The sequence below is a fragment of the Glycine soja genome, chromosome 7, assembly GCF_004193775.1.
Source record: "Glycine soja cultivar W05 chromosome 7, ASM419377v2, whole genome shotgun sequence".
Lineage (NCBI taxonomy): Eukaryota > Viridiplantae > Streptophyta > Magnoliopsida > Fabales > Fabaceae > Glycine > Glycine soja.
Genome location: NC_041008.1, coordinates 4,375,598 through 4,402,984, shown reverse-complemented (window position 1 = coordinate 4,402,984; position 27,387 = coordinate 4,375,598). Strand labels below are relative to the sequence as shown.

Genomic DNA, 27,387 nt, shown 5'->3' with positions numbered 1-27,387 from the left:
TATGGTCCTTACAACACTTTTTGTGGTCCCCGTAGTGCTATGTCACTCATAAGAAACTCATATAGAATTTTACTCAAATGCAAGAAATAGTAAGAAACTGCAAGAAATCCAAACATTTAAATTATTTTATTATAATCTAATTATTATTCCAATAAAATAATTAATTCATTTTTTCAGTTTTCATGTATACAAATAATAAATATGAATAAATGAAGAAAATATTAAATATAAATTAAAAATAAAAAAATTACATAACATTCAAAGGAAATGTGTAACAATAAAAAAAGTACATTTTTACATAATAATAGATAATTAAATACAATGACATTGAAATAAAAAACATAATGATGAAAAATAAAAAAATATTACATTAAATTAATTGTTATTTTCATTTCCGAAATATTCTTAAATATGCTCAACTAAATTTGCTTGAAGTTGGCGGTGTTTTTGTTTGTCATGAAATTATGCTCTCCTCTAGAGGTATGTTGATCTGATACTAGGGTGAGCACCTAAAGATACTTCAAATGTTGAAGTGTTATTACCTACACTATTATAATCAATATTATTTTGATATGTGTCACATTCATCCTCAACAATCATGTTATGCAATATGATGCATGCATAGATAATATTTTTCATTTTACCAGCATCCCAAAAACGTGTCAGACCACGTATAATTGCGAATCAAGATTGGAGCACTCTAAATGCTCGTTCTACATCCTTTCTTGCCGATTCTTGTCATTGTGCAAATAATTTTCGTTTTTCTCCTTGTGGCATTGAGATGGTCTTCACAAACGTGGCAAAGTCTGGATAAATGTCATCCGTTAAATAGTATCCTATATTATATTAGGTTCTATTCACTGTGAACTGCACTGTGGGAGCACGTCCTGACAAAACTTCATCAAACACATTAGATCCATTTAACACAGTAATGTCATTATTTGAACCGGCGGTTCCAAAAAATCCATGCCAAATCCATAAGTCTTGTGATGTCACGGCTTCAAGAATGATTGTTGGATTGCGATGATCACCTCGACAAAATTGACCTTTCCAAGCATCTGGACAATTTTTCCATTTCCAGTGCATACAATCAATGAAACCTAACATACCTGGAAATCCACGTGTCGCTCCCATTTGTAGTAGGCGTTCATTGTCTTCATTATTTGGTCTCCTCAAGTACTCATTCCCAAATATGGTGTAGATGCTTGATATAAATCGCTTCAAGCATTCCACTGCAGTTGTTTCACCAATTCAAGCGTATTCATTCACACTGTCAGCAGGTGATCCATAAGCCAATATATGAATAGCAGTTGTGCACTTCTACAATGGAGATAAGCCTTTTTGACGTAGTGCATCGACCCTCATTTGGAAGTATTCATCATGGTTGTTGAGTGCGTTTACAATTCAAAGAAACATATGTCTTCACATACGAAACCTTTTCTGGAATTGAATCTCTGTGTACACATGATTTTTTGAAAAATAGTCATTGAACAATCGATCGTGACCTTCTTCATGATTATGATGTACCACTATTCTTCTTTGGCTACACCCAGTGGTGTTGCCATGTAGTTGTTGTTGGATCTTAAGTATCAACCTAATGATTTCTTCATCGGTATTATCTTCCAATTCCTCATCTATCATTCGATCTAAAACTTCATCTAAATCGATGGTTGGATCCATTATATGGTAACTAAAGTATTTGAAATAAGAGAGAAATATTGTGTACTCAACACTATGATATTGTGTACCCCTTCGACCCTATCAGTCGACTGGAACCCTTTTCCACACACCTTTGGTCCCCTAACTTGGTCTCCTAAATCTTAAAAGTTCTAAAATGACCCCCTTATTTAATTCATGACAAGTTAATCCTTTTAAAAAAATTATTTGTTTTTTCATTTTTAGCATAATTTTGAACATTTTTTTATTGATACAGGACGTAAAATTTGTCCTATTAGATTCTTTTACATGAAAACTATAAAAATCAAGTAATGTTTGAATAAAAAAGGCACATATAAGATAAAAAATACATGAAAAATAAGTCTCATGAGCAACTGAAAACCTAAAAATTCAATTTCACATTCTTTTCTTATTATTTTCAAGACTCATTTTTCATACAATTTTAACTACGTTTATGACCTTTTTTTTTTATTTCAAACATTAGTTGATTCTTTTGGCTTTCATGTTTGTGAATATTACAAGTTTCACGTCTTGAATAAATTAAAAAAGGTTCAAGATCGTGTTTGAAAAAAAAATTATCAATATTTTGAAGCACTAATTTGTGATAAGTTAATTAAGTAAGGAGATTATTTTAGAATTTAAATTAAAAAACTTAGAGGACCAATTTAGAAAAAAAATAAGGTAAGGGACTATATTTTATCTTTTTTTTAAACAAAAGTTATTGCTTTTTTTTTTGTATTCGTTGAAATTAACGGTATATATTAATTATCTTATAGATTTGACTAAATTAGAGCAAGAAATTTACTTTACAAAATTAACAAATATTCAATACATTATACAGGCGTTTACGAATAATAGAATACAAAAAGAAAAAATTGAAAATTTTAAGAGAAGATTAATTTAATTATTGATATAAAAATATTATACTAATTATATATACAAGCTCAGGTTTAGAGTCATTACGGAGAGAGAGAGTTAGATGGATCTCCTCTCATGTGTTTGTTGCTTTGTAGTGTCACTAGCGGTAGAAATGCATAAATGTGTATTTGTAAAGGTATTTTGGTGTTCAAGTGAAAAAGATTTTAAACAAACACTCTAGGTAAGAGAATTAATAAACCTAATTTTGGAATTGGGAAAATCTTTTATATGTAGAGTTTTTGGGTGCGTGTTAATCACCACTATATGACATGAGCTAACTTTCGACTCCGATCCAATTGCTCTAAAAAAAAGTAGAAAAAAAGTTGGAATATTCTAAAACTTCCATGTTGGTAGCATGATATACAATGGATGCTTTCGACTTTCTATTGCGATCTATAAGAGTCTGGATATATATTTAGTGGATTTGACTCCTCTGAAATGAGGAGTTGTACTTTAGAGGATAAAGGATGCACTTACAACAGTTGATTAAGAAATTCATGACTGAAAATTAATTGAGATAAAATTAAATTGACATTTAAAAAGTTCAAAACTAATTATAATTTCAACAGCTGATTTTGTAATAAATAATTATTATTGCTCTTATTAAAGTACATTTTTCTCACTTAAAAGAGTTAAATGTGTATTCAATAAGTTAACTCAACATGTCTTTTGGACTATAACCTTTAGGTCTGTTTACAAAACAAGAAAAAGGACAAACACTTATAAATTACAAGATAACTTTTTATTATTATGTATTATTTGGTAGACAATAAATCACACATGCAAAATAATGCAACATTTATTGTAATACTTTTTCTTAAATATTAATTATCTTAATGTGATAATGGTGATAATGATAACGACGATTATGGTATGGTATTGATGACAATAATTATGGTTATAATGAGTGTAGTGGTGTAGGTAGTAGCGCTTGATTTTGGTGATTTGGTGGGAGGAGGATAAAAAAGAAAAAAAATAACAATTAAATGAGAAATAAGAAGGATATATTTTTTTAAAAATTTTGTACTTAGAACAAACAAATTGTCTCATGTTTTATCGAGCAAAAAAAGTTAAGTTTTTGTTTTATCTATCTTCACTTCATTCATGTTGTTCCATGATTTTTTCTTTAATAAAAAATGGATGATGAAACGACTATGATTATACTGTCAAGAAGCAGGCTTTTTAGCAAATCAAGTTGAACTTAAGAATAGATTCAAAATAATTATGCATTGCAACAAAAACTTGGGGATTTTATATTTTGTTAAGAATGAAACTAAGACTATTTTTCATATTAAAAGTAACCGGGCTATTTATCTTTTCATTCTTTTCCTAATTGTAATAATAAAATAACATAATTATCTATATTTTATTTAATACACTAAAATAATAATGATAATAAAAATAATTATCATAAGATTGTTTTGAAAGTTACAACATGATGAATTAATTAGACTTCTCAAGCAGCCTTAGGAGTTCAAATCAATTTGAGTTAAAGTATTTTTTTTTTTTTTTGGTAGCCGGAGAAAACAAAATTGCAAAACCCTGGCCCAAAAAAATGTTACACGTGAAGGATGGACAGAAATGATAAGTTACTTGGCTTTTGATAAGAGGATCCAGAATATCTTGAATTATCAAAGCATAACGATAAAGATGTAGCAAAAGTATAGTGATAACCTTTTGAGTTATATATAATTAAAAAATTATAAGTTAAAATAATATTTGAGGCAAAACTAGAATTAGTGCAGAATAATAATAGAATTTATGTGAAAATAATAATCAATTAATTATTAAGTTTAACTGATTAAGTTAGCGAAAGAGACTAAAAACACAAACAAATTTTTTGAGACTAAGATCATTCAATTTTTTTAGGGACAAAAAACATAAATCATGGTAAAATACGAGACTAATTTCATAATTTACATTTTCTAATGGTTGTGGAACCGCCAGAATTTTTTTTTTTAAAAAAAATAATATTTTGTCACATGGCTGTCACATTAGACCAATAATTCACATTGCAAGTCATTTGGATGTTAATGTGAATGGCATGCCATAACTTAATGATCTAAGTTAATAGTTGAGGACTAAAAACAGAGACAATTTTTTTTTTTTATGAAGAACTAAAACTGGTCAAAGTTTTTAGAGGGACTAAAAGCATAAATTGACAAAAAAAGAGAGAACAAAATTATAATTAGTATTTTGTAAAAATTAAAATAGAGGAATACACTAGAAAATTATAAAAATATATAAAATTTTAAACTTAATAGTCGTGCAAGTATAAGTTACTATAGTAATAAATTATTAAATTCAAAACTTGTTCTTATAGATATGATGTGTCAAAATTTTAAATTTAAATCAAAATTAAAATTATAATAAGATTTAGTTTATTTAGAAAACGTTATCTTTAATTTAACAAAGTATATGAAGATTTAAATTTTGAATCAAGTTAAAATTTATATATGAAAAATAAAATAAAATACGAAAAATAAAATAAAATACTTTTTCTTACAAAATAAAATAAAATACTCAATACTTAAGGATAAGTTGATATTTTTACATGTACTCACTTTTACGGGAAAATAAATCATGACACATTAGGATTAGGATTTTAAATGGCAGAATCCTTTCCGACATCTCGCACTATAGAACAAATTATCATCCTCATCCTTAGTTTATTCATTAATTGCATACTCCTTCTTTGCAAACCACATACGTCTAAAATTATTTATCATTTAGGTTATATATTTGCAAACTTTGAATGCGGAGCGCAAGTAATTTTAAATTAAATAAAATCTATAAATAAAAAAATAAAAATAGTAGGTGTTTTTATTATTGATAATAAAACTTATTCATTACATTAAATAAATTAAATAAATAAATTTTTTTTAAACCAAGGTATGTGAAACCTCCCACCAATAACACAAGTCATCCCAATTATGTTGGTACCACTTACGCTAAAGATTTCAACCACATAATCCTTATTATATATATGACTTAAATTCAATTTTGAACTCTATACTTTTATAATTTTTTAATTTTGATCTTTCAAAAAAAAAATTCCAAATTTAATTTTTGACATTTTTAAAATTTAACAATTTTAATCCAATTTAAAGAATAGAATAAACATTTTTAAAATATAACATTTAATTAGTTTCTAAGAATGATTTTTTAATTTAATGATTAAAGATAATGAAGGTGGGAAAAAATAACTTTCATCTCTCCTGTCTTATAAAATAAGAATATTTTCAGTTCAATACGGTATATCATGATTTAAAATATAAACCAAATTAAAATCAAACTTAAAATTAAAAAATATTTGAGAAGAATAATAAAAATAAATGTTCAATTAATAAAACATATATTCTTTTATAAAAATAAAAAACTCATTTTTTTACTGCAAAAAAAAAAACTCATAAAAATTACTCTTAATTCAAATTTATGATATATGAATTGGTACATGTAAAAACCTCGATTACAGTCAATTTTGTAATATGATGATGTTTAAGGGTACATTTATCAATTTTATCTTCCTTAGATTTTCAATTTTCCAATTAGAGTGCTAATTATTAATAGTTCGGAGCGGCGTATTAAGTATAGACAAAACTAGTTGATGCCAATTCAATCAGTTGACAACGAATTGGGATCATGAATTGATGCCAAATCTCACCCAAAAATAATAACAATCGATGCTCATTCGATTTTTACTTTTTATGGATGTGAAAAGATGCCACGTTTAAATGGCATTGGACTGTCATAATTATGGTAATGTTAAAATTTATACATGTCGATGTATGAGTAGACGGGAAAAGAAAATCTTCTATACGATCTCAAATATTGATACGTGTGTGATCTAATTGCGAATGGAATTCTTGTAAGTACCACACAAATTCAAGAGCATCATTAAGCAAATGTTGAGTCCAGATAACAATGATGCAAAATGAAAAGAAAAGTAACCTTATTTTCTTGCACAATGTGATTATCTCCTTTAGCTTGCACTTCGCACTAGCTAGCCATACTTATACCATGCCGTTAAGTTTTCCCTTTCATTCACTGTAGTGTTCCATTTTCTAAGCACATTCTTGTATTTCTATTTGTTCTCCTCGTCCATTCTTTCTAACTAATCATATTATGTGTAAAACTTATACTTTTTCTCTTACAGCACGACTTGTTTTCTGGTTCTCTATGTTACTTTCCTATCACATTTTTATTCATGACGTTTTCCAATCACTAAGACTTTGTGTTTGGTAGTTTATTTGGTGAGATAAAAGATGAATAAGAAAAACTTGAATATCTGTCTTGATATCTATGGTCTCAAAGCATAAAGTTTTATTTTCTGTGCACTGATCAATTCCAATATCAAACGCGGATATTCAAGGTTACCCCTAAGTCGGCATGTTTATCAAGAACAAGTTTAAAAGTTGCTAAGATTATCATGATTACAAGAATACGATCTTTTGTGGCATCTTTCAATTATATGATTTACCAATAGATTCTCCATCTAGCCATTCGTTTAAAATTGAGATTTTCTACTTGTGGAATTAATCTTTGATTGTTTAATTTGTTTTATACTAGTTACGTCTTACTTTTACTTTCATATCCTGGATGTAAAATTGGCTGATTAATTAGTTGTTGCGGAACCAGAAAAACCATGATTCTTTTACAGTAGACATTGGAAAATACTACTTCTAGCAACATATTTTCTTAGGAAAGCTGAGCCTAAATAATTAGAATGACATCAAAATCTTTGGTTGCCGATAACAGCTGTTTTTACGCGCAAGTTTCACTTTGAAAAACAACTTACGGATAAATTTTGTATCTATCTATCTATCTATATCTATATATATATATATATATATATATATATATATATATATTTTAAGGTATACTACTCTCTCTATTTTGTAACAAAAAAAAGACTCTATCTATTTATTTATTTGATTTTATTACTTTTTATTTACTTAAATATCATATTTTATTAATAGAGCAGTATATTTTATTTTGACAGCAACTTTCTTTTTTGTCATTTTTTACTCAAAAACTGCACAGTTTTGATTTTAACTCACTCCAAAACTTCAAATCCTATGTCTTCTTTAATTTGATTGAAAATCCCAAATGTGGTTGAGTAATTATTTTTTTTTCTCTCAGAAAACAAATTGGGTGTTATTTTTAATTTATTAATTATGAAGAGAGTTGACTAAGTATATATGTTCAAAGAGGTTGATAAAAGAAGTGTTAAAGTTTCAATCAGCCCACCTGATTTTCAATAATGAGTCACAGAATTTAGAATAGATAAAGGGGGAACCAGAGAACACGAAACAGGGGAAGCATGTTTTTTCTTTTTCTCCTTTTGCAGTTGGAGAGAAAATGAAGATCGAAAAGGATTTCGATAGATTTATAAAATAAGATCCCAACGACACAATATGTACGTATACTGACATCGTAATTTTCCAAACTTATACATTCTTGACCTGTTTCATAAATATAAATCAAATTTGAGACATGTAAAAACAATATTCAAATTCAGGACAGTCCTATTAGTCCTATTACATGTGTAACATGAGTAGGGTGAAAATAGGTTATGTGACACCAAATTTTAATAGATTTGAGTTTTACTTTCTAAAAAAAAATTTTGTGTCATTATTAACATTATCATTATTATTACCACTATTATCTATCAATAATATTATTATCATCATCATAATTATTATAATTGTTATTGTCATTACCTTTATCACCACGTGAAATATTCTTACAATAATTTTAATAAGATAATATTTTTTAAAATAAATTTATTTTGAAATTAAAAATGAAAAAAAACTAAAACTAAAATTTAAAAACTAGAACTTAAGATTTTAGATTGAATTTCACGTCATATTTATTTATGTAGTTAATTCGTGACGCATTAAAATAAAACACATAATTATTTAAAGAATTCTTAATGTAAAATTCTCATTTTCTTTAAAAGTTACACTTTTAATAGATGGTTTTGGGTTTAATTTAATGTCAAATTTGCTTATATAATTTACTTGTAGCACATTAAAAAAAAGAATTATTTAAATAATTATTTATGTAAAATTCTCATTTTCTTTAAAAGTTACGGGGACATTTGTACTAAGAGACTTATAAGAGAGAAAAAATTATATGACTAAAAAATGATCTGATGTGTGTGTATTCTTTAAAATGAGATACTAAGAGAAAGTATACTTGTCATATTGAAATGCTAAAGAGGGAATAATCTCATAAAGCTTTTATAACAAGAGTGATAGCAATATATATTTTTTCTATTAATTGCAAGGAATATTTAAATTATGATTCGCCTTTCAGTCCTTTATATAAAAAAATAAATAACTAATTCATAGGATCAACAAAAATAGGTAAGTTAGTTAGCTTTAATTAATAATGTTAGAAATTTAATTTTTATTCCAAAATTATCATAGAATTAAATGGTTTAAATAATAGAAATATTTAATAACACTACACATAATAAATGAATAATTTCTTTTTCACCAGTCAATGCAACTTATATTGTAATAGACTAATAAAAATATGAGTGTACATCTTATTAATAAATTTTACAATAAATAAATTAAGAGTATAAAAGTGAATTAACATTCAGAATTAATAATCTAAAAGTGAGTCTATGTTTTTATAATTAAGACAAAAGTTATGTATTCATTTATTTCTTATAAAATGACCTGATGAAATTATTTAGAACTCTTGAACATTTTTCCCTAAAAATTGTAATATTTGTCGATGAAGACTTAAAATGCATGATATCGTTTAAACTTATTCTCTCATTATATATTTTTTAATCCTGTAAATAGGATAATATTTGTTTTTAATTCCTAAAAAATAAATTGTCTCATTTTAGTGGCTGATGTTGTATTTGTTTTTTTTTATATAATAAATATCACTTTTAATCTCTCATTCATGAAAACAAGGACCACACATGACACATTTTTATTATACATAAAAAGTCAAAATGAGATAATTTTCTTATAGATTTAAAGTAAACATTATCTTATTTAATGACATTAAAAAGTATATTATTTTGTTTTAATTTTATAAAAGCAATAAGCAATCATCAGAAGTTAGAGACTTGTAATCTTGTATGGTATAGGGGGACAGAGATTAGGGGTAGCTGGGATGATGATTGGGTTGTTATCAAAGAATTCGACGAATAAACGAACGTAAAGCCCCTTCTAGTGTGGTTGGTGGCATGGCCTTCAATTCCGGAAATTAATTCCTTATACCCTTCTCATTATTCTTCGGAAGTTTTCAAGTTGAAACGACTTCGTCTTCGTCGTTAAGTGACTTCACCAAATAAATCAATAGATATAACACGCATGGACCCTGTTGTTTTCATCTCTGTTTACTCTGCTATAACGCGTATAGTAATTATTATAAGCTTGAAGTTGATAAAAAATATTTGGGTTTATATCATGGTGAGTCGTGTTTGCTGTTTATAAAAATTGACTTAGACATGATTTTATCCTTAATAAATATTTTTATATTTTCTTTTTAATGAATTTTTATTTTACGTTGAATTTTTAATAAAACAATATTTTTTATTTTAGATGTTTAATATTTTGTTTTAGTCTATAATAAATTACTGAATTTCATATTTATTTCTTAATAAATTAATAAATTTTGTTTTAGCCTTCACTTATAAAAAAAATTATAAAAAAATAAATATAAAATTTGTTAATTTATCAAGAATTAGAAATAAGTTTTAAGAATAAAATATAAAATTATTGTTTTGTTAAAGATTTAACATAAAATAAAAATTTCTTAAAAAAATAAACATAAAAATTAAATATTTATTAAGGATAAAGATACTTAAGGCACAAAAATATCATGAATTTCTCACCACCACCACCACCTTGCTGGTCCGTTTCTTAAATCAGCGAAACACGTTCATTGAACTGGTACTAGAGATACCCGAAAAAAAAAACATTACAAGAGAACAGAGTGTCCAAGTGAAAGCAAAAGGGTTAATAAGCATTAATACCAACAAACATATAAATGCCTATTAACCTGTGGAAGTTAACTATATCTAACAATTTGTACTATTTTAGTATGATAAAAAATATAAACGTTATAGAATAAAAAAGTAGTTTAAAATCATTTTAACTTTCTATTAAGGAATAAAGCATACGTGAATTGTAAATTATTTGAATCTGGATATTTAGGTAGTGTTTAGTCTATTTTTTTTTCTTAAAAAAACTGGGCCAAACATATTTGTCTAAAAGCTCTTGACAAAAATAAGTGACTAATTTTTTATGAAGAAATTATTAAAACAAGGAGCTTTTATTTAAGATGGCCCTGGGATGTTTTTAACTTATTTGGAGAGCTTCCTTATCTTAAAAAAAAAAACTTATTCAGAGCTTTTTAAAGGGCACTTTATTTGAATCCCAAAACACTTCAAATAATACATTTTTATGTTTTTTTTCCTGTTCTACTGCACATATATACTTCTTCAAATCCTATATTATAGTCCTGTGTTCGGATTGGGTAAACTCTTGCTTTTACTTGTTTTTTTTTGTGATACATACTTGTCAATTTTGTAGACCCGATTTTGTGATACATACAAATTTGTTCTTTAACACGTAAAATTATCAGGAAATTGATTTGGACAAAACAAATAAAAAGGGAATATTTTATCCTATATACTAATAGTTGATCTCTCTCGATCTCACATCCCAAAATTATTTTATTAAAAAGAATTTGTTAAAAGATTACAATATTAAAAAGACAAATCAATTAAATATTTTTCCATTTTTATTTTCTTAGCATCTCATGGAAATGATATTTTATTTTATTTTGGTTCTTGATTTTTAATTAGCCTTGGATTAAGTGTTTTTTTTTATTACGTATCATGGATTTTAAATCTTATAAAATTGGGGTGCATGAATGCAGTATTGAGTTGTCAAAGTATAAAATACCATATATGGTAAAATCTTATCTTAAACATGTCATTTTCGTAAGTTTGATTGTAAAAATACATTGTTTTATCAAACATGCCGCCAAGCCTTTGATAAATAATTAGAAAATGATATCCATTCGGGAGGGGGGGTGTTATAGGATTATTTGACTCTATAATTAACCTTGCATGTACCAAATGAACTTTCCAACCCACAATATTCCCCACAGAAGACGAATATATCTGATTAATTAAAGAAAGAAGTTCGAAAAACAGATACTATGGTTGTTTGTTAATTTTAGTGTTTATATATCATAATCCATCTAGAGGGATGTTCATGTGGCTTCGCAAGCCGATAAGCAAAGCAAGGAAAAGACAACTTTATACGTTAATTAAGAACGCAAATATGAGCCGCAAAATAATGATCTTAGAAGATTCACCAACAACATAAATAAATTAAAATGTAAACTCTATTTTCCTTTTCCCTAATTAGTCTGGCACGATAATTTTAGGCAGAGCCGACAAGAATGTAAAAGTGTGAAAGAGAGAAAGAGAAAAAGAAAGTGAGTGGACCAAAATCCAAACGGGCTCCTTACCTATATCTTACGTTTAATAATTTGAAAATTGAGCCCTCTCCCTAAGAAGGAAATTTAAAAGAGAAAAGGAAATTAAGATATGTTAGGTGCCGTAGTGTGCCATACAGTGGAAGAGGAAGCATTTTGGTACAATTTTTGTTTCGGGGGCATTTTTCTGCATGGATCGAATTGAAGTACAATTTTGAAAAGAATAATAAAAACAAAAAGGCAACACAAGCTGGTGAACTAGCATGTGATAGTATTTCATTTCATATATTTGTGGTGGTCACTTTCTTTTTTACCCTTTAACCCTAGCTAGGATTAGTGACGAGATCAATATGCAAAGCTTACGTAATTATGAGCCCTTTGAGATTCTAGTTTGACTTGCTTAAAGCTATGCGGAGGCTTTATTAGACGTCGTTCTCTCTTTCTCTCTCTCTTTCTAGCTCGTTGGGATGTGAAAGTATTGCGTTTGTTTGTACTCATGCATGTATATTTGAGAGGAGCCCATAATGTCTTGAGGCACATTTCCTTTTGGTAATTAGAGAGAGTGTGTTGGTGCAATAGGACAAGCCCAACCATGGCCTCTGCACCTTCCTCTAACAAACCGACAAACCACGTGACACAAAGACGAGAGGAGCAGATTATTATTATTTGAAACATGACCCTTACTAATCGATCATCATCATGATCTTACTAGATGATATAAAGTAAGGTCCTTATAATTGCAGTTAGAATAATGGGGTAAAATAATAATAATAATAATAAGATTAAAAATATCAGTCACACTTGAACATGAACATGAGTTTTCAAATTTCAATATCCCTCTAGACATGCACCACGAACCCCCCACGCTCCAAAAATTAAAATAAAAAATAAAGAAAAATAATGGTAGACATCGTGATTAAGCAAAGACCCATGGTTGACAATGTCATCCCATCTAATAACTTCATTTCTTTCCACCCTTTTCCTCTTTATATCCATCTAACATATATTCCAATTAATTCCATTCAATCATAACATACATTAATTAGGTTAATTAATTAATTCACAAATTTGAGCGAAAACTTGTGAACATATTTAAGAAAAGAAAGATTTACAAAGAGACAATTGTCAATGAAATATTGCCAACAAGAGTCGAATTAAGTAAAAATGTATGCTAGGAGAATCATCACATTTAACAGTCTGTAATAATAATCCTATGAGACTTGAGAGAAGAAGAACTAAAATTAAACATGATATATGATCAAGGGGCTAATAATTATTTCTATATTTAACAATCGAACATGGAGGAAAAGGGAGAAGTAGGGAAGGGGAAGGTGAAGGTGAAGGTGGGGATAATTTTTTTTTTTTATATTATTATTTTATTGATCTTGCTACACTGACGTGTTGGACACGTGGCACAGTGGTTCGGAGGATGCCAACAGTGAGGACGTGGATCGGGTGAAGTTCCAAAGGTCAATCTCGCTGGTGAAGTCCTGTGTGGTGGGGTTGATGAATGCTGGTGCAGGGGAAGGTCTAGTGTGCGCCGCGGACGTTGATGAGGATCGGAGGGTGGGGATTTGATGAAGATCATGATGGTCACTGGTGCAATACATGGTGGGGTCGTTGAATGCACACGCGAGTTGCCTAGAGGCATCGGTTTGGCCATTGAGTTGAGATGCAACTAGACGGTCCAGCGCAGCCCAGTTGGTGAGGCCTCCACCACCTGATCCTACCTCCAATGGATGAACCATGTTGTTGTTGTTGTTGTTGGGGTCACCACCACTCACCTGGTGCGTTGTGAATGACCCTTCGTTGTCTGTGCCCATCTCTACTGGAATCATGGGATGGTACCCATTATTATTGTTGTTCTCGTTGTTATCACCATTATTATTATTATTACTATTCATGTTATTGTTGTTGTTGGTGTTGTGGTGGCTCTCCATGCTCGCAGATTTCGGGCTCTCGAGGCTCGGGAGCTTCATGAACCTATCATTGTATCCGCCGCCATTGTTCAACCCTGTTGTCTCATAAGGCCTTGTAAACCTTCCATAGTTTCTGTAGTTGCCTTCATAGCTGCTCTCTTCCTTGCAACTCCTTCCCATTTGCTCAAGTATTTGCTCCAAAGCTCCCTCGTCGCACGAGTCGAACAAGTGGCTCCTTCTATCTTCCCCTGAAGCCAAGGGGCTGTCTAGGGTTTTCAGATGGTTCTTCTTCTTGAATATCCTACACACCACCCACCCTTCTTCCTGAGCAGCATCCCCCATCACATTGGACACCTAAGTTTCCATCACAAAGGAAATTTTAATTAAGCACATGCATTTGTCATACAGGTTTTAAATTATGATCACAGTTTCTTAGCAGTTTTAGACATTACAATAAATTGCAGACAAATATGACCGATGAGTTCATAATTGTGGTAGCATTGTATAGTGTTACATACACTCTGAAAACTTTAATGTTATAATCGAAATTGTAATTACAGATCATTTTTTAAAACCTTCAATAACTGGTTAATTAAATTAGCTAGAGATTGTAACTAACTAACTAACTAGTCGTTTGTGTTTGAGTTGCTTACAATATTGGTGTCAGCGGTGTTGTTGTCGTCTAGTCTGTATTCATGCATGATCCAATCGGATTTCTGGCCATGTGGGGCTCTTCCTTTGTAGAAAACCAGAGTCTTTCTCATTCCAATCCTCTTGCCGTTGCTGTATATGACTTTGTCACGGCCAGTGGCCTTCCAGAACCCTGCAGCAGTGGCGCGATTGGTGCGCGTTCCTGTGGGGTACTTCTTGTCTTTGTGGCTGAAGAAGTACCAATCATTCTGCGGAGTGGTTCCTATTTTGCATTTCTCTGCAAAAAGAAAGATAGAAAGAAAAAAGAAACCCCTCAAAATGATGCCGTGATTCATTTCATGCAGCATGACTCATGATGCAATATTTGAATATTCCAACATATATTATTACCCCCCATGTGAGATGCAAAACAAAGAAGCTAGAAAAAGTGAGTGGAAAATGAAAAGCACCAAAAGACTAACTAGCTAGCCAGCAATAAACACCAAAAATAAAAAGGTAGCTAGCTATATACACATACTGTGTTGACGAGTGAGTGTGACATGAACCAACACATATATCATGAAAACAACCATCCCTAGAGTCTAGAGATTAAGCTGTTCGTCAAAGAGACATGAATTGCTTTGTATGACACACTGCCTGAATGTTTGAAAACTCGTTGAGAAGTAAAAAATCATGTTTGAGACGTGAAAACTATAGCTATTAACTTCGCAGTAAACATCCAGAAACACATCTAGGATGTGGAACCAAACACTCAATATGCACGAAAGAGTGGTGAATAACTGAATATCTATCACACCTTGTATGTCCCATGGCTCGAGCTTGTTGAGATCAACGTCACGAATCACGTCAAGGTCAATCTTCTCATAGGAGACCTTCTTCCTCAAGTAGTACTGAAGAAGCTCCTCTTCAGTTGGATGAAACCTGAAGCCAGGAGGGACTTGAGATTGTCCATTCACTGATATGCTCATGTTTTCCGGCATTCAGGTGGTTAAACCAAGAGAGTGATCGATGATAGATAGCTAGCTAGCAAGAAGAGAGAAACTAGATAGAGAGTGGTTCTAGATATTCACCAGGGACCCAAAGAAAAAGAGAGAGAGAGAGAACACATTCAAAATGGGTACACTACAAGGAAGAGGATATGAAAGAAAGAAAGAAAGATAGATGATGAGGTGGTGATGTGTGTACTGGAATGAGTATGTAAAGGGAGACTATATATATGTGCTATGGGACAGAAAGGACCAAAGGATACACAGCATGGAATTAATTTATTAAAAAAAAGAAAATGAATTTGTTTGTTTTAAAGGTTGAAGAGACACCAGACACCAATAACTTGGGTATATGGTTTATAATTTATATAATGAAAATGAAAAATGTGGGGTTAGTTTTACTATGCTCCGAGAAGTGCCACCTACCAAGAAAGATGGAGGAAGAGAGTTTAAATGTTGAGGAAAAAAATGTGGGTGGGGGCCACGTGTATGCGGGTATCACTTTGGGGCCCCACAAGGTTGGACGTTGTGGGCAACTTAAGAAGAGTAAGGGCGCACGCCCACATCCACAACTACGACCTCTGACCTTAAAATCTCCATGGAAAAGCACCTCTGAAACAACCATGGACCATGGCAAAAAATTCACCTAGCTATTATTACTCTCTCTTTTCTCTCTAGAGATTACAGCTCTCTCTCTTTATCTTAACTTTTATCCCTTTCTCTTTCATGTTTGGCTTGGGCAACCACCGCAACAAGAAAAATAAAATAAATAAATTAAAATACAAAAAAGAATGTCTAGTGTAGGACCCGGGAAAAATGAAAACAAGAAAAATGTGATGCATGGTAACATGCAAGTTGGAAAAAAGTTGCTTATGTAAAAAATTGGGGTTTTATTTCGTTTTTGTTTTTTGGCATTGTCATGTTGTGTTTCATACACATACATCATACTTTGTCTCTCTTGCCCACCCTGCAGCTTCTTGCTTTCATGATTTCTTGGTTATTTTCTCCCCGTCTCTTAGTAGTTGTCACACAGAAATTAATGTCGGAAACATGTAATCCTTGTCTTGATTGCCATATGTGAATTTTATTTATCGGAGCAGAGCATTGAAGCTTTTTAGTCTAGCTTACCACTCTCTTCATCTTAATTTCAAATATCTGTCCAAGTCTTAACTAATATATATATATATATATATATATATATATATATATATATATATATATATATATATATATATATATATATATATATATATATATATATATATATATATAAAAGTTTATCAAGCTTCTCGAAAGAATGTATAAGAATTCGCGTGAAGAAATAAAAAAAAATCAAATTGGACTTGTGATAAAGCAAGAAGTTTATATTATTTTGTTTCATAATTTAAAAATAAAATGATGCATTAATTACTTGGTTAATTTTTTAAAAAAAACTTAGATGATATTCTATATTTCAATTCATCCTTACCCCATGTATTCATGTACTTTTGCCTACGAGAATAATTGAGAACCTCTCCCAAGGATCCAAATTTTTAGTCTTTCTTCTACGCATATTCACATGGTTAATTAGCAATCCAGAGCCGTCAGATAAAGATCGAATACTCATATTTAATCTTGATATATAAATTATACTTAAAATATGTATTTGAGATCCACACCATCCAATTTTAATCGATGATTGCCAACATAGTGACTGAATGAATGTGTGGAAAATTAATGCGAATGCACCTAATCTAGTTCACTGCCAATAGAGTACTTCTACATCCTTAACATTACATAGATCTCTCAACTCGCTAACTCATTCTTATTACTTAAGGTTTCACTTATTAGTTCGTACTGTAATATCAATAACACGATTTAGAAGACTTTTTTTATAAGATTTTTAGACATTAAGAATATTTAGTAACAGGGAAAGGAAAATATTGCGCAGTTCTTTAGTATGAATTAATGATCTAGTGCATGGATATAGAGTTTTGAAACCTCAATATAGTAGTACTTAAGTGATCATAATTATTACCTATTCCATCCAATATACTAGTATTTTGGATTGGATTTCTCGATCGTAGACTTCTTGTGTTGATATAGTTGGGGTACTGAGAGAGAGCTCCCTGTAAGCTGATCACTAAGGTGCCATAGGTAAACCCTTGAGTGTTGTGTTGAGTACTACAGTGAGTAAAATCTACCATCTACTTAAGGCCAACAGATCGAGTGAAAATATCATGACATATATTAGACCTTAAAAGAGGTAAAAATATTATGGGTCTGACTGAGGTAATATGAAATCTTAACGTACATATGGGACCTTAAAGTTATGATATTCTCTCATCTAACAAGTTAGGTACACTTGGTATTGGTTTTAAAGAAATACTCACTATTCTAAAGATCTATTAGAAAGTTAATAAAAAATATAAATATTGTTTCTCCAAAGTAAGTTAAATATATGTGTTTGGTTGATGTAGTTTTGAATAAATAATCCCTTTCTGTCATCTTATTTTATTTCATAATAATCTTTTCTGTTTCATTTTTTGATTAGTTCGATCAATTTTTAATTTTTTAAATGAATTTCACGGTTTAAAAAAGTTTAACTAATCACCATGAGTTATAGTCCGAACTCGGAAATCACCCATATAATATTATAGGATTGGAGCAGAATTAACTGCTATGAAAATAATGTATGATTTAAAAAACAAACAAACTATGTATACAACCATACATAATATATAATTATTTTTCTTCCCTAAACCTTGTCTAAAACTCAAATAAGCTTTATATCTAGATTAACCACATAAATCTGATTCTGTAAAAAAAAAAAACATAAATCTGACAAAAAACTCTGGTCATCCATCGTTTTAATTTAACATGGAATAACGTGGAGTGATTAAACTATCATTTCTTACAAGCAGTTAGTTGAATTATGTTTTACTGTATGTAACGTACATGAATTATAACTTACAACCTCTATCATTGTTACATATTACCATCGTGAGCATCACTGTCGCAATATTATACCACAAAAACGCAAAAACAAATCACCACCGTTACTTGACCGTGTTGCGTCAGCATGCAGCCACCCTCCTTTCTTCTTGATCACCCGTAAACGGCCAATCGCCAGTTGCTGTTGTCTTCCCTTGACCACCTGCTTTCGCGTATGCTATAAACTGATTAGAAGATGGGTCAATTAATTGTATTTTAAATGTTACGATCGTTTTTGGTCATAATAACAGAGTGAAAATGAGCTACAGATGACGACCATATATATATATATATATATATATATACACATATGCAATTTGGTTCAACTAATAATGCTTCCTTTTCTCTTTTTAAAACTGAACCTTTTGAGCAGTACCTTATTTGGCACTCTTCACTGTTGATTAATTTAAGCACAAAGTCTCAGGGCATTAATAAAAAAGTAACTAATCATGGGGGTATATGTTATCTTGCTGATAAAAAATTAAATACTAGTAATTAACTAATAGCAAATGGTCTGCGTCATTGTGATTACTTCGCGAGTATTAACAGATGAATTGGGTAGACAATAAATCCGGTTATTCTTCAGAAGGTATTTTAGATTGCTTTTTTTTTTTTTTGGTAGTGTACGCTAACAAAGAACAAAGAAGTAAGAAAAAATAAAAAGAAAAATTTACACTCTCAAAAAGGGCAACCCCATGACATCCACCATTAGCAAACGACTCATGTCAGAAGGCGGAATGTACAAATCCACGAACAGCACTCCAGAACTAGGGCCTAACTTAGCAATGAAGTCAGCACATTGATTTCCCTCCCTAAGGGTGTGCTTGAAACCTAATTCCAATCCTCTCTGGTAAAATCCTTTATTTTAAGACTGCTTGATAACAGTTAATCAATATTTGAATATTTAATTAAGTAGTCCTGTGAAATAATATGAAATTAAAATGGTGCTTTCGTTAATTATTAAAAAAAATAATCTTACAATACTTTTTTCCAAAACTATCACTACATTATATTCGACTATATTTTAGTCAAAGTTACATTTAGCATTACTCATGTCAAGAATGACAGTACTACTTAGCGTTGGCTTGAGTAACTCTAACTTAACAATTAGATTGATCATAATTTCGCTACGTGGAATTAGTGAAGGCTATCGTTCTTTAGTTTAACTTGTTTTTAAATACTGGTACTTGCATTGTATGGATCCTCTCGACGCACGAGACGTAATATTGTAATTAATATTAATTTTAATAATAATAAGTATAGAAATTTTGTTAATTGTTTGAAATTTGTAACACATTGAATAAAAACACACGATGTTCGTAAAAATCAATTAACTTTTTGACAAACAAAGTACTGAGATAATATACAGTATATTCATCACTTTTCCTTAAGGTCAAGTTCTATCTCATTAAAGATGGACTCTCGCTAAGAACCTCATTTTACAACTCTCTTGTTAAGAGGAAGGTGAATACTATGGACAAATTTCTCGTGTGTTATGAGAAATTTAAGAATATGAAAGACAATTAGTTGAAGACAATTATTTAATGTAACTTGAGATGCGCTTTGACCATCTCTCACTAAATAAGTTATTGAGACAAAATTCGTCCATAAACAATTTTAATGGTGACAACCATTCAAGAAATAAATCATAAGTTATCTAAATTTAGCTACTAATGATTGCCTTGAGATATGCTTTAAAATGTAAGACTTAGTTCAAAAGGATGAAGAAAGGTATGAAGTGTCAACCTATGGATGAAGTTTTCCAAACATAGATTCTCCATATATAATCAGAAATAGAAGTACCAAATAAAGAGATATTAGAAGTTGGAAAGACATTCATGCTTTCTAAGTCAAAGCCCTAATATCAAAGGTTGTATATGACTAGAAGCATGTTTTTGGGGGTAGTTTTAGTCAAAGACTAGACGCCATAAGCTACATATGACTAGTGGATCATCAAAAGATACGTTGCAAAACAGTTGAATGAAGACAAAATAGTCTACACTATTCAAAAACACACACCAAAGGTCTCAAGTCAAAATTCATGCACTATTGGACTAAAACAATGGTTTTAAAGTAGGAATTTCTCTATAAAACTTGAAGAAATTCACAAGAAGGGAACTCGAAAACATCAACAAGTCCTTAATAGAACAAGCAACCAAAAGATTGAAGCACTATAGTAATTATAAACATCTCCAATAGACATGTTGCAAAATAATTTTTAGAAAACATCCTATGACAAATCTTAAGTCATGAGGAACCACTAAGACCACATAACAAGCACCACCAACAGATATATTTAAATTTGAAATGTTCAAGTTGTTGACAATGGAAGAGTAGAGAAGACAATCAACTTCAGAAGACATTCAAGCTATAGAAGACTTGGAGAAGAAGACAAAAGCTAACGACCAACTATCTCAACTTGGATAACTCATACAACATTTGAATCCTACTTCCAACAACTATAAAAGACTAGCTCCAAGGCTTATATAAGGAAGCAAATCCGAATAAGCAAAGTGTAAGGAGGAGTGCCAAATAGAGAGTAGAAGATAAAAAAATGTTAGCTAAAAAATATCCCTTATCAAAAGAATCTTCTTTATCCAAAACACTATAGGTTAAAGCCAAAAACCAATTCGAAAGAGTATATCTATGCAAACACCTTCATTAGAGGAAACGCAATAAAGCGTATCCTGAAATGTTAATTAGTTTGTCCGTCCCTTTAGGATAGAGGGAAGAACTCAAAAGAGTAATAAGAGGATTTCTGCTTCTAAAGTTTGTGTGAACATAACAAATGTTGTGTGAGTCAAGTAACAGTGTTTGCTATTTAGGTGTGAAACCTGGGGAAACTTTTAGAAATAATACTTGGGAAGAACCTATAAAGGCTTAGAAAATACTAGGTGAAGAGCTTGCAAAGGCTTGAGAGGTTTAGAATATTGGATCGTGGATTAGCCTAACAATGGATGCAAAGTGGAACTTGGAGAAGTTTAGGATACTGAGTGTAAGAGCTTGTGGAGACATTAGAAGAAAGAATACAACGAGTGTGGTGAAAACCTAAAGGTTTAGGTACTAAACATAACTTAGATTGGAATGAACTAGTCTAATTTTTGTGTTGTATCATTCTTTATTCATTTACTTATACTTATTGCATATTCATTTTATTTTTTGAAAAAACTTGTTTTACAAAAGTATAAATAATTTATTCAAAGGTTTTTACGAAATAGTTTTAAGGTTCAGAGGAAGCTGCCTAGTTTGCATCAAACAAGTTACTAAAACAAAATTTATGAAGAACAAAAGCTTTGATTTTTAAACTAGCTTATGAAGAAGTATTTAATTTTTTTAACTTGGAAGTTATATATTAGAAGTTTAGATATGCTTTTTATTCTTAATAAATATTTGATTTTTGTGTTTGTTTCCTAATAAATTTTTGTTTTGCATTGAGTCCCTGATAAAATAATATTTTTATTTTTTATCCTTGATATTTTGTTTTAGTCTCTGATAAATTAAAAAAATTGTGTTTGTTTCCTAATAATTTAGCAAATTTTATTTTAGTTTGGATTAATAACAAATGAGAAATATCTATCATGGATCAAATATAAAATTTGCTTATTTATTAAGGGCTACAAATAAGTGTTGATGACAAAAAATAAAATTATTTTTTTATTAGAGACTAATTACAAAACAAAAATTTGTTAAAAATCAAATTCAAAATTGAATATTTATTAGGTATAAAAAAATATTTAAGTCTATATTAGATTATCATTTTATCCAAGAACATTAGAAGGAAAAGTCTTGCATCTAACAAAACTTTTATTTCCAAACAAGAATTAGTTTGGCTTGGGAAGGATAAATCAGAAAGCAAGTTTTATTTATACAAAAAAGGTCAAGTTAATCAATTTAAGAGTCATTCAATCACATTCTAGTGACCTATCCACTTCATAAGCATGTGATTATATCCTTCTTAGGTCTTGACAAATGTCATGAGTAGAAAAAACTTTTGATTTAATAAATAATACTTTTAATTGTGATATTATATTTATAATTATATGTTATATATATATATATATATATATATATATATATATATATATATATATATATAATATCTAAATTTAAGCTTTATTCTTTTATTTTACAATGTAACTATACATAATGTTAAAATTGATATGTTACATTAGAAAACCAATATTGGTTGAGTTTTATCTTTGAATATATCAGGTTTTGATTGAGATGGATCCAAATTTAGATAAATGACATGCTCAAAATGACTTAATTATATTTTGTAGTTCCTTATGTGTGAGTCAATTTTTTATTCCTTCGAATTTGAAATTATCTTTTTTAGTTTATAAACTTCACAAAATGTTCTTTTTTTGTCTTTATGTAAAGTGAGTCAAATAGAAAATTATCAAATAGAAATTATCAATTTTTGATTCACAATTTTTGATATTTTTTGTTGTCATAATTTGATTTTTTTTATTTTATATTTTAGAGTACAATTTGTTGGTGATTTGAAATTATCAAAATCAATTGAATAAAAAATTAAAATAATTTTTATAGCTATTAATAAGTTTTTAATTTTTTACTAACTTAATTATGACAGTTTTTAACCACAAAAAATGTACTTTAAATGTAAAATAGAAAATTAAATTTTGGTAACAAAAGTTATTACAAATTATGATTTTCTTATTTTATGTTTGACTTGTCTTGTGCAGAATGATTAAAAATAATATCTTGTGAATTTCAAGGATTAATAAAAATAACTTTAAATTTAAAGTACTAAAAATAAAAAATAAAAACTCAATTCTAAAAAACTAAAAATATATTTAAACCCTCCAAATTTTGGATTAGATACTAATTGCACACACACTAATACTAATTGCACCAATGACAGTCAAATTAACTCTAGAATCGATCTCTGAATTTTACTGTGGTCAAAACAATTTGAAAGCTAAGGGAATGATGTTTACATTTGGTTTATATATCAACAGAGAATAGGGTTACACTTACTAATATATACCATTGTCATTCGATCTGTACAGTGATTTTCTTCTTTTGTATTTTTTTAAGGCTTATCTAATCATATTTACAATTTTAGACATACTTAAGAAAACAATTATAAAAATACTCTTTATTTGGTGGGACAAACTTTTTTTGTTTGAATCGAGGAATATCACCTTGTACGTAAACCTATTTAACCATTTTCTCCTTGTAAACGCATACATGTGCCCAATAACAAGAAAGCTTACAAAGAAAGAGACATTATTCGACTTTAGTGCAAAAAATTTATATCATAAAACAATATCTTATTTTCGAAAACATTTAAGACTGATTATTGCGATAAATTAAAATACAATGGCGTGATAGCAGAGTGCCTTGACATAGTGACATAACAACAAGAATTATAAAGCACGATGTTTATTCCCCAAGTAATTGCGTATCTTGAACTTTAAATGGTTTTGTTATGCCTGGATACGGTCATACAAAGACACATTATATGCATTAGTTGTAGTTCACTTTCTTTGTAACGTCATCAATTGTGAAAGAAATGTATTTAGTTAGGAAAATTCCACAGGTCACAGCACTAATCATTTTCATACTGCTCTAAATTCTCTGACCCTAATCATTAGTTTTTTTTTCTGATAGACGATGGAGCAACCACTTTTAGTTACTAACCGGCACTTATATTGGTCATGATATTTGATGTCCATATCTTTTTAAATTTTCATATATATTTGCTTTCCTTTATGGCATCAATTATTTTTTATATATGGCCTAATACTGGTTATTTTATTTGTTAGTTGTTACATAGGAGGTCAGGCAAACAACATGAAGATCGACACTTAGTACGTTTAAATTATCAAGAGTGCATTTTGTTAGAGGATAAAATGAAGAGTCTGGTCTTATAAAAAAAAAACTTCAAAGTTATAACTGCTGATTAAAAAATTAATTGAATAACTTTTAACAATTTATAGATTTATTATATAGATATTTATATTTGATAACAATCACAATCATTAATTTTTTAATTAATATAATTTTGCAATTCACTTTTTAAAATGCATTCATCACTTTAAATGATACAGTTTTTAAAGAATTCACGATAATGAATACAATAAGTTACGAGATACTATCATTATTGAAAAAAATTATGTATCCTTATCTTTTTTGTTTCATCCCTCCAATGGGTTTCCTAACCGCGCAATTAGTTTGTCAAATTACATTAGAGAAACATGATTCCAACTAGTATTTGGGTTGAACTTGTGTAATCATTAATCATTCAACATGATTACACTAAAAAGAAGATATTAATTTCAACCACTACAACCAGCAGCATAAAAACAATATGACATATCACCAATATTCACAGAACCTAGAATATATATACTATTTCTCTGCATTTGCTGGTAATATAAACAATGATTTTAAGAGGTAGCTACTAGCTAGTCCTTCCGTGCAAAAATACTAACATTTTTGTAAAAAAATAAAATAAAACATACGTATATATGTTTTCTTATCTCATTTTGACATATAAATTCAGTTTTCCATAATTTAAAGTAGTTTTTTTTTTTCGTTTACTTTTGTACAATTAATAGGTGCAAGAAACAAAATAAGAATATGGTGCACCATTTTATTAGGTAGTGTGGAAATGAAACGAACAACTCCGGTCCTCCTTGAATTTTACAAAGATTGAAATCAATTTATGGGAAAGTTGTCAAACTATAATTTAACCTTTCCTCGTTAATTAGAAAAGGAAACATCATTGATCTCCGACAACCTAGAAGTCCAAACTAGACGACAAAAACAGCAACCACAAGTTGTTACAGTGCTGATATGTGTGATCCTAAGTGGCTATTTCTAATATCATTTGGTAGAAGAATATACAACTCTGCCGCCAGCACTAATTGCACTTTCGACTAGAAAAAAATTATTACTCCAATTGAAAAATTGAAACCTTTGCTGTTAGGGTAGTTAGTAATGTGACACAGTGCCCAAATGACAGGGAAAGAATGAGAGAGAGTGAACGATATATAGTGAGTTTGTTAGAGTTTCTTCCACATATTTATCATATATTGCACCTATCTATCTAGAGTTGAATAATCTTCACTGAAACGAATTAAACGCTTACATCTAAAAAATATTACCAAAAGCTACCTTATTTACAATTCACTATAATTCCAGTTAATAATATCTGTCTAAATTAGTAACTATTTTCTGTTGCTTACTGTATGAAAAATCTTTTTCTTTGTGAAAGTTAAAATGATTTTAGATATTTTTCAAAAGAAAACAGTTTCCTTTATTTAGTGAAAAATATTCCTTCTAGAAATATTATACTCACGGGTTAAAAGAAAACAACATTTTTATTCAATCTAACCAGGCGAAAATATCTTCATTTTAAAAAAAGAAAAGTTGTTTTTTTGAACAAAGTCAAGAATAAAAGAATCTTTAAAATGCTTATTAATTCATGCTTTATTAAGTATTTAAAAAAATATGTATTTATCATTAAAAAGATTCCAAATCTCATATGATTTTTCTGCAAAAACAAACGGACTTAATTCAAAACTCAGATATGGTGTTTATAGTGATTTCAGAAATCTATAGTTAAAAAAGTAGTGGAAGGGGTGGTAGCTAGGTTACCTAGCTATTTTTGCATGGGAAGCAACATTTCATATTGGTGCTTGTTGTATGGTTGGGAAGGTCGTACTCAAGGTGAGATGTCAATATAAAGTGTATTCGGTAATGTTAACTAAAAAGCTTATTTCACTAATTAAAAAGTTTGTTTAAGTAAAATAAACATGTTTAGCAAAAATAACTGTTTCAAAAACACAGGTTATTTTCAACGTTTTAAATTAATTTAGTGGGATGTAAAATTAGTCAACATGAAAAATAGATATTTTTTAGAATAATTATGAAAAAATTTCGACACACTACTAAAAAAAAATAATTTTAATATTGTCTCTTTTACATTAATTTTTGATAAAATCACTGTTAATAAAAACACAATAACATATTTATAAATAATGAGTTCATTAATATTAATTTTTCAAAAATTAATGTTATTGGGTCAATTTTAACATCAATTTTTAGAATTAATATGTAAGAAGTATTTACTTTTTATATCAATTATGATTATAATTAATATAGAAAGTTCTCCTTACCTAAGTTCTAACCACAATTAAAGTAAAAAAATAATTTTTATATTAGTTATGATAACAACTAATGTAGAAAGTCTTTATTTTTATAAAAGAAAACAATACAACTCATTCTATCCATATAAAGCACTTTATTTTTGGTAAAATATATTCATACAATATACAATATACCGATTCAAAAACTAAAAATTAAGAAGAGGAAATACATATAGAAAAATGCAAAACAATTTTACTTCATCATATGGTCCAAATATGAGAAATTTGACATATATATATAGCAATGTCAAGTCTTTTCTCCAAGTTAGCTTGATTTTCATGTTCCACAATTTTGTTATTATAAACCTTTCTCTTGGAAAATATGTAGTAATCTCTGTTAAATCTTCAATCTATGCTTTGAAAGAAATTAAAGCTTTAACAAAGATGATTAAGTATAACCCAATTTGAAGGTTCGTGATGACAAAAAATGTGGAACAAAAAATAGATAAGAAGATAAACTAACTTGTAGGAAGGTATTGATGTTTCTATTAAATCAAACAAAAATAAAGTGCAGAGATAGGTTCCCCGCATGTAGCCCGTGTATATAACCAGAAAATAGAAGGTTCATGTGCTCTTCAAATAATGTTATTGTTAATTTCC

The 27,387-nt window shown here is 29.2% G+C and overlaps 1 protein-coding gene and 1 pseudogene across 1 annotated transcript; both read right to left on the bottom strand.

Moving 5' to 3' along the window:
- Window positions 1-684: 684 nt before the first annotated feature.
- LOC114420325 lies at window positions 685-1,680 on the bottom strand (annotated as a pseudogene).
- An 11,520-nt stretch (window positions 1,681-13,200) lies between these two features.
- Window positions 13,201-15,852, bottom strand: LOC114418267 (NAC domain-containing protein 43-like). The gene is made up of 3 exons (XM_028383531.1): window positions 15,445-15,852; window positions 14,651-14,925; window positions 13,201-14,351 (listed from the first exon to the last, which is right to left on the bottom strand). Exons 1-3 carry the CDS (start codon window positions 15,626-15,628, stop codon window positions 13,467-13,469), a joined length of 1,344 nt encoding a protein of 447 aa, XP_028239332.1. The 5' UTR covers window positions 15,629-15,852; the 3' UTR covers window positions 13,201-13,466.
- Window positions 15,853-27,387: the final 11,535 nt, after the last annotated feature.

What these genes read in the sequence shown, in the direction of transcription:
- LOC114418267 (XM_028383531.1), bottom strand. Translation starts at nt 15,628, where the DNA reads ATGCCGGAAAACATGAGCATATCAGTGAATGGACAATCTCAAGTCCCT. An exon ending in CGAGCCATGGGACATACAAG is followed by an intron (nt 14,926 to 15,444) that starts GTGTGATAGATA and finishes TTCTTTTTGCAG; the next exon opens with AGAAATGCAAAATAGGAACC. An exon ending in ACACCGCTGACACCAATATT is followed by an intron (nt 14,352 to 14,650) that starts GTAAGCAACTCA and finishes ATGGAAACTTAG; the next exon opens with GTGTCCAATGTGATGGGGGA.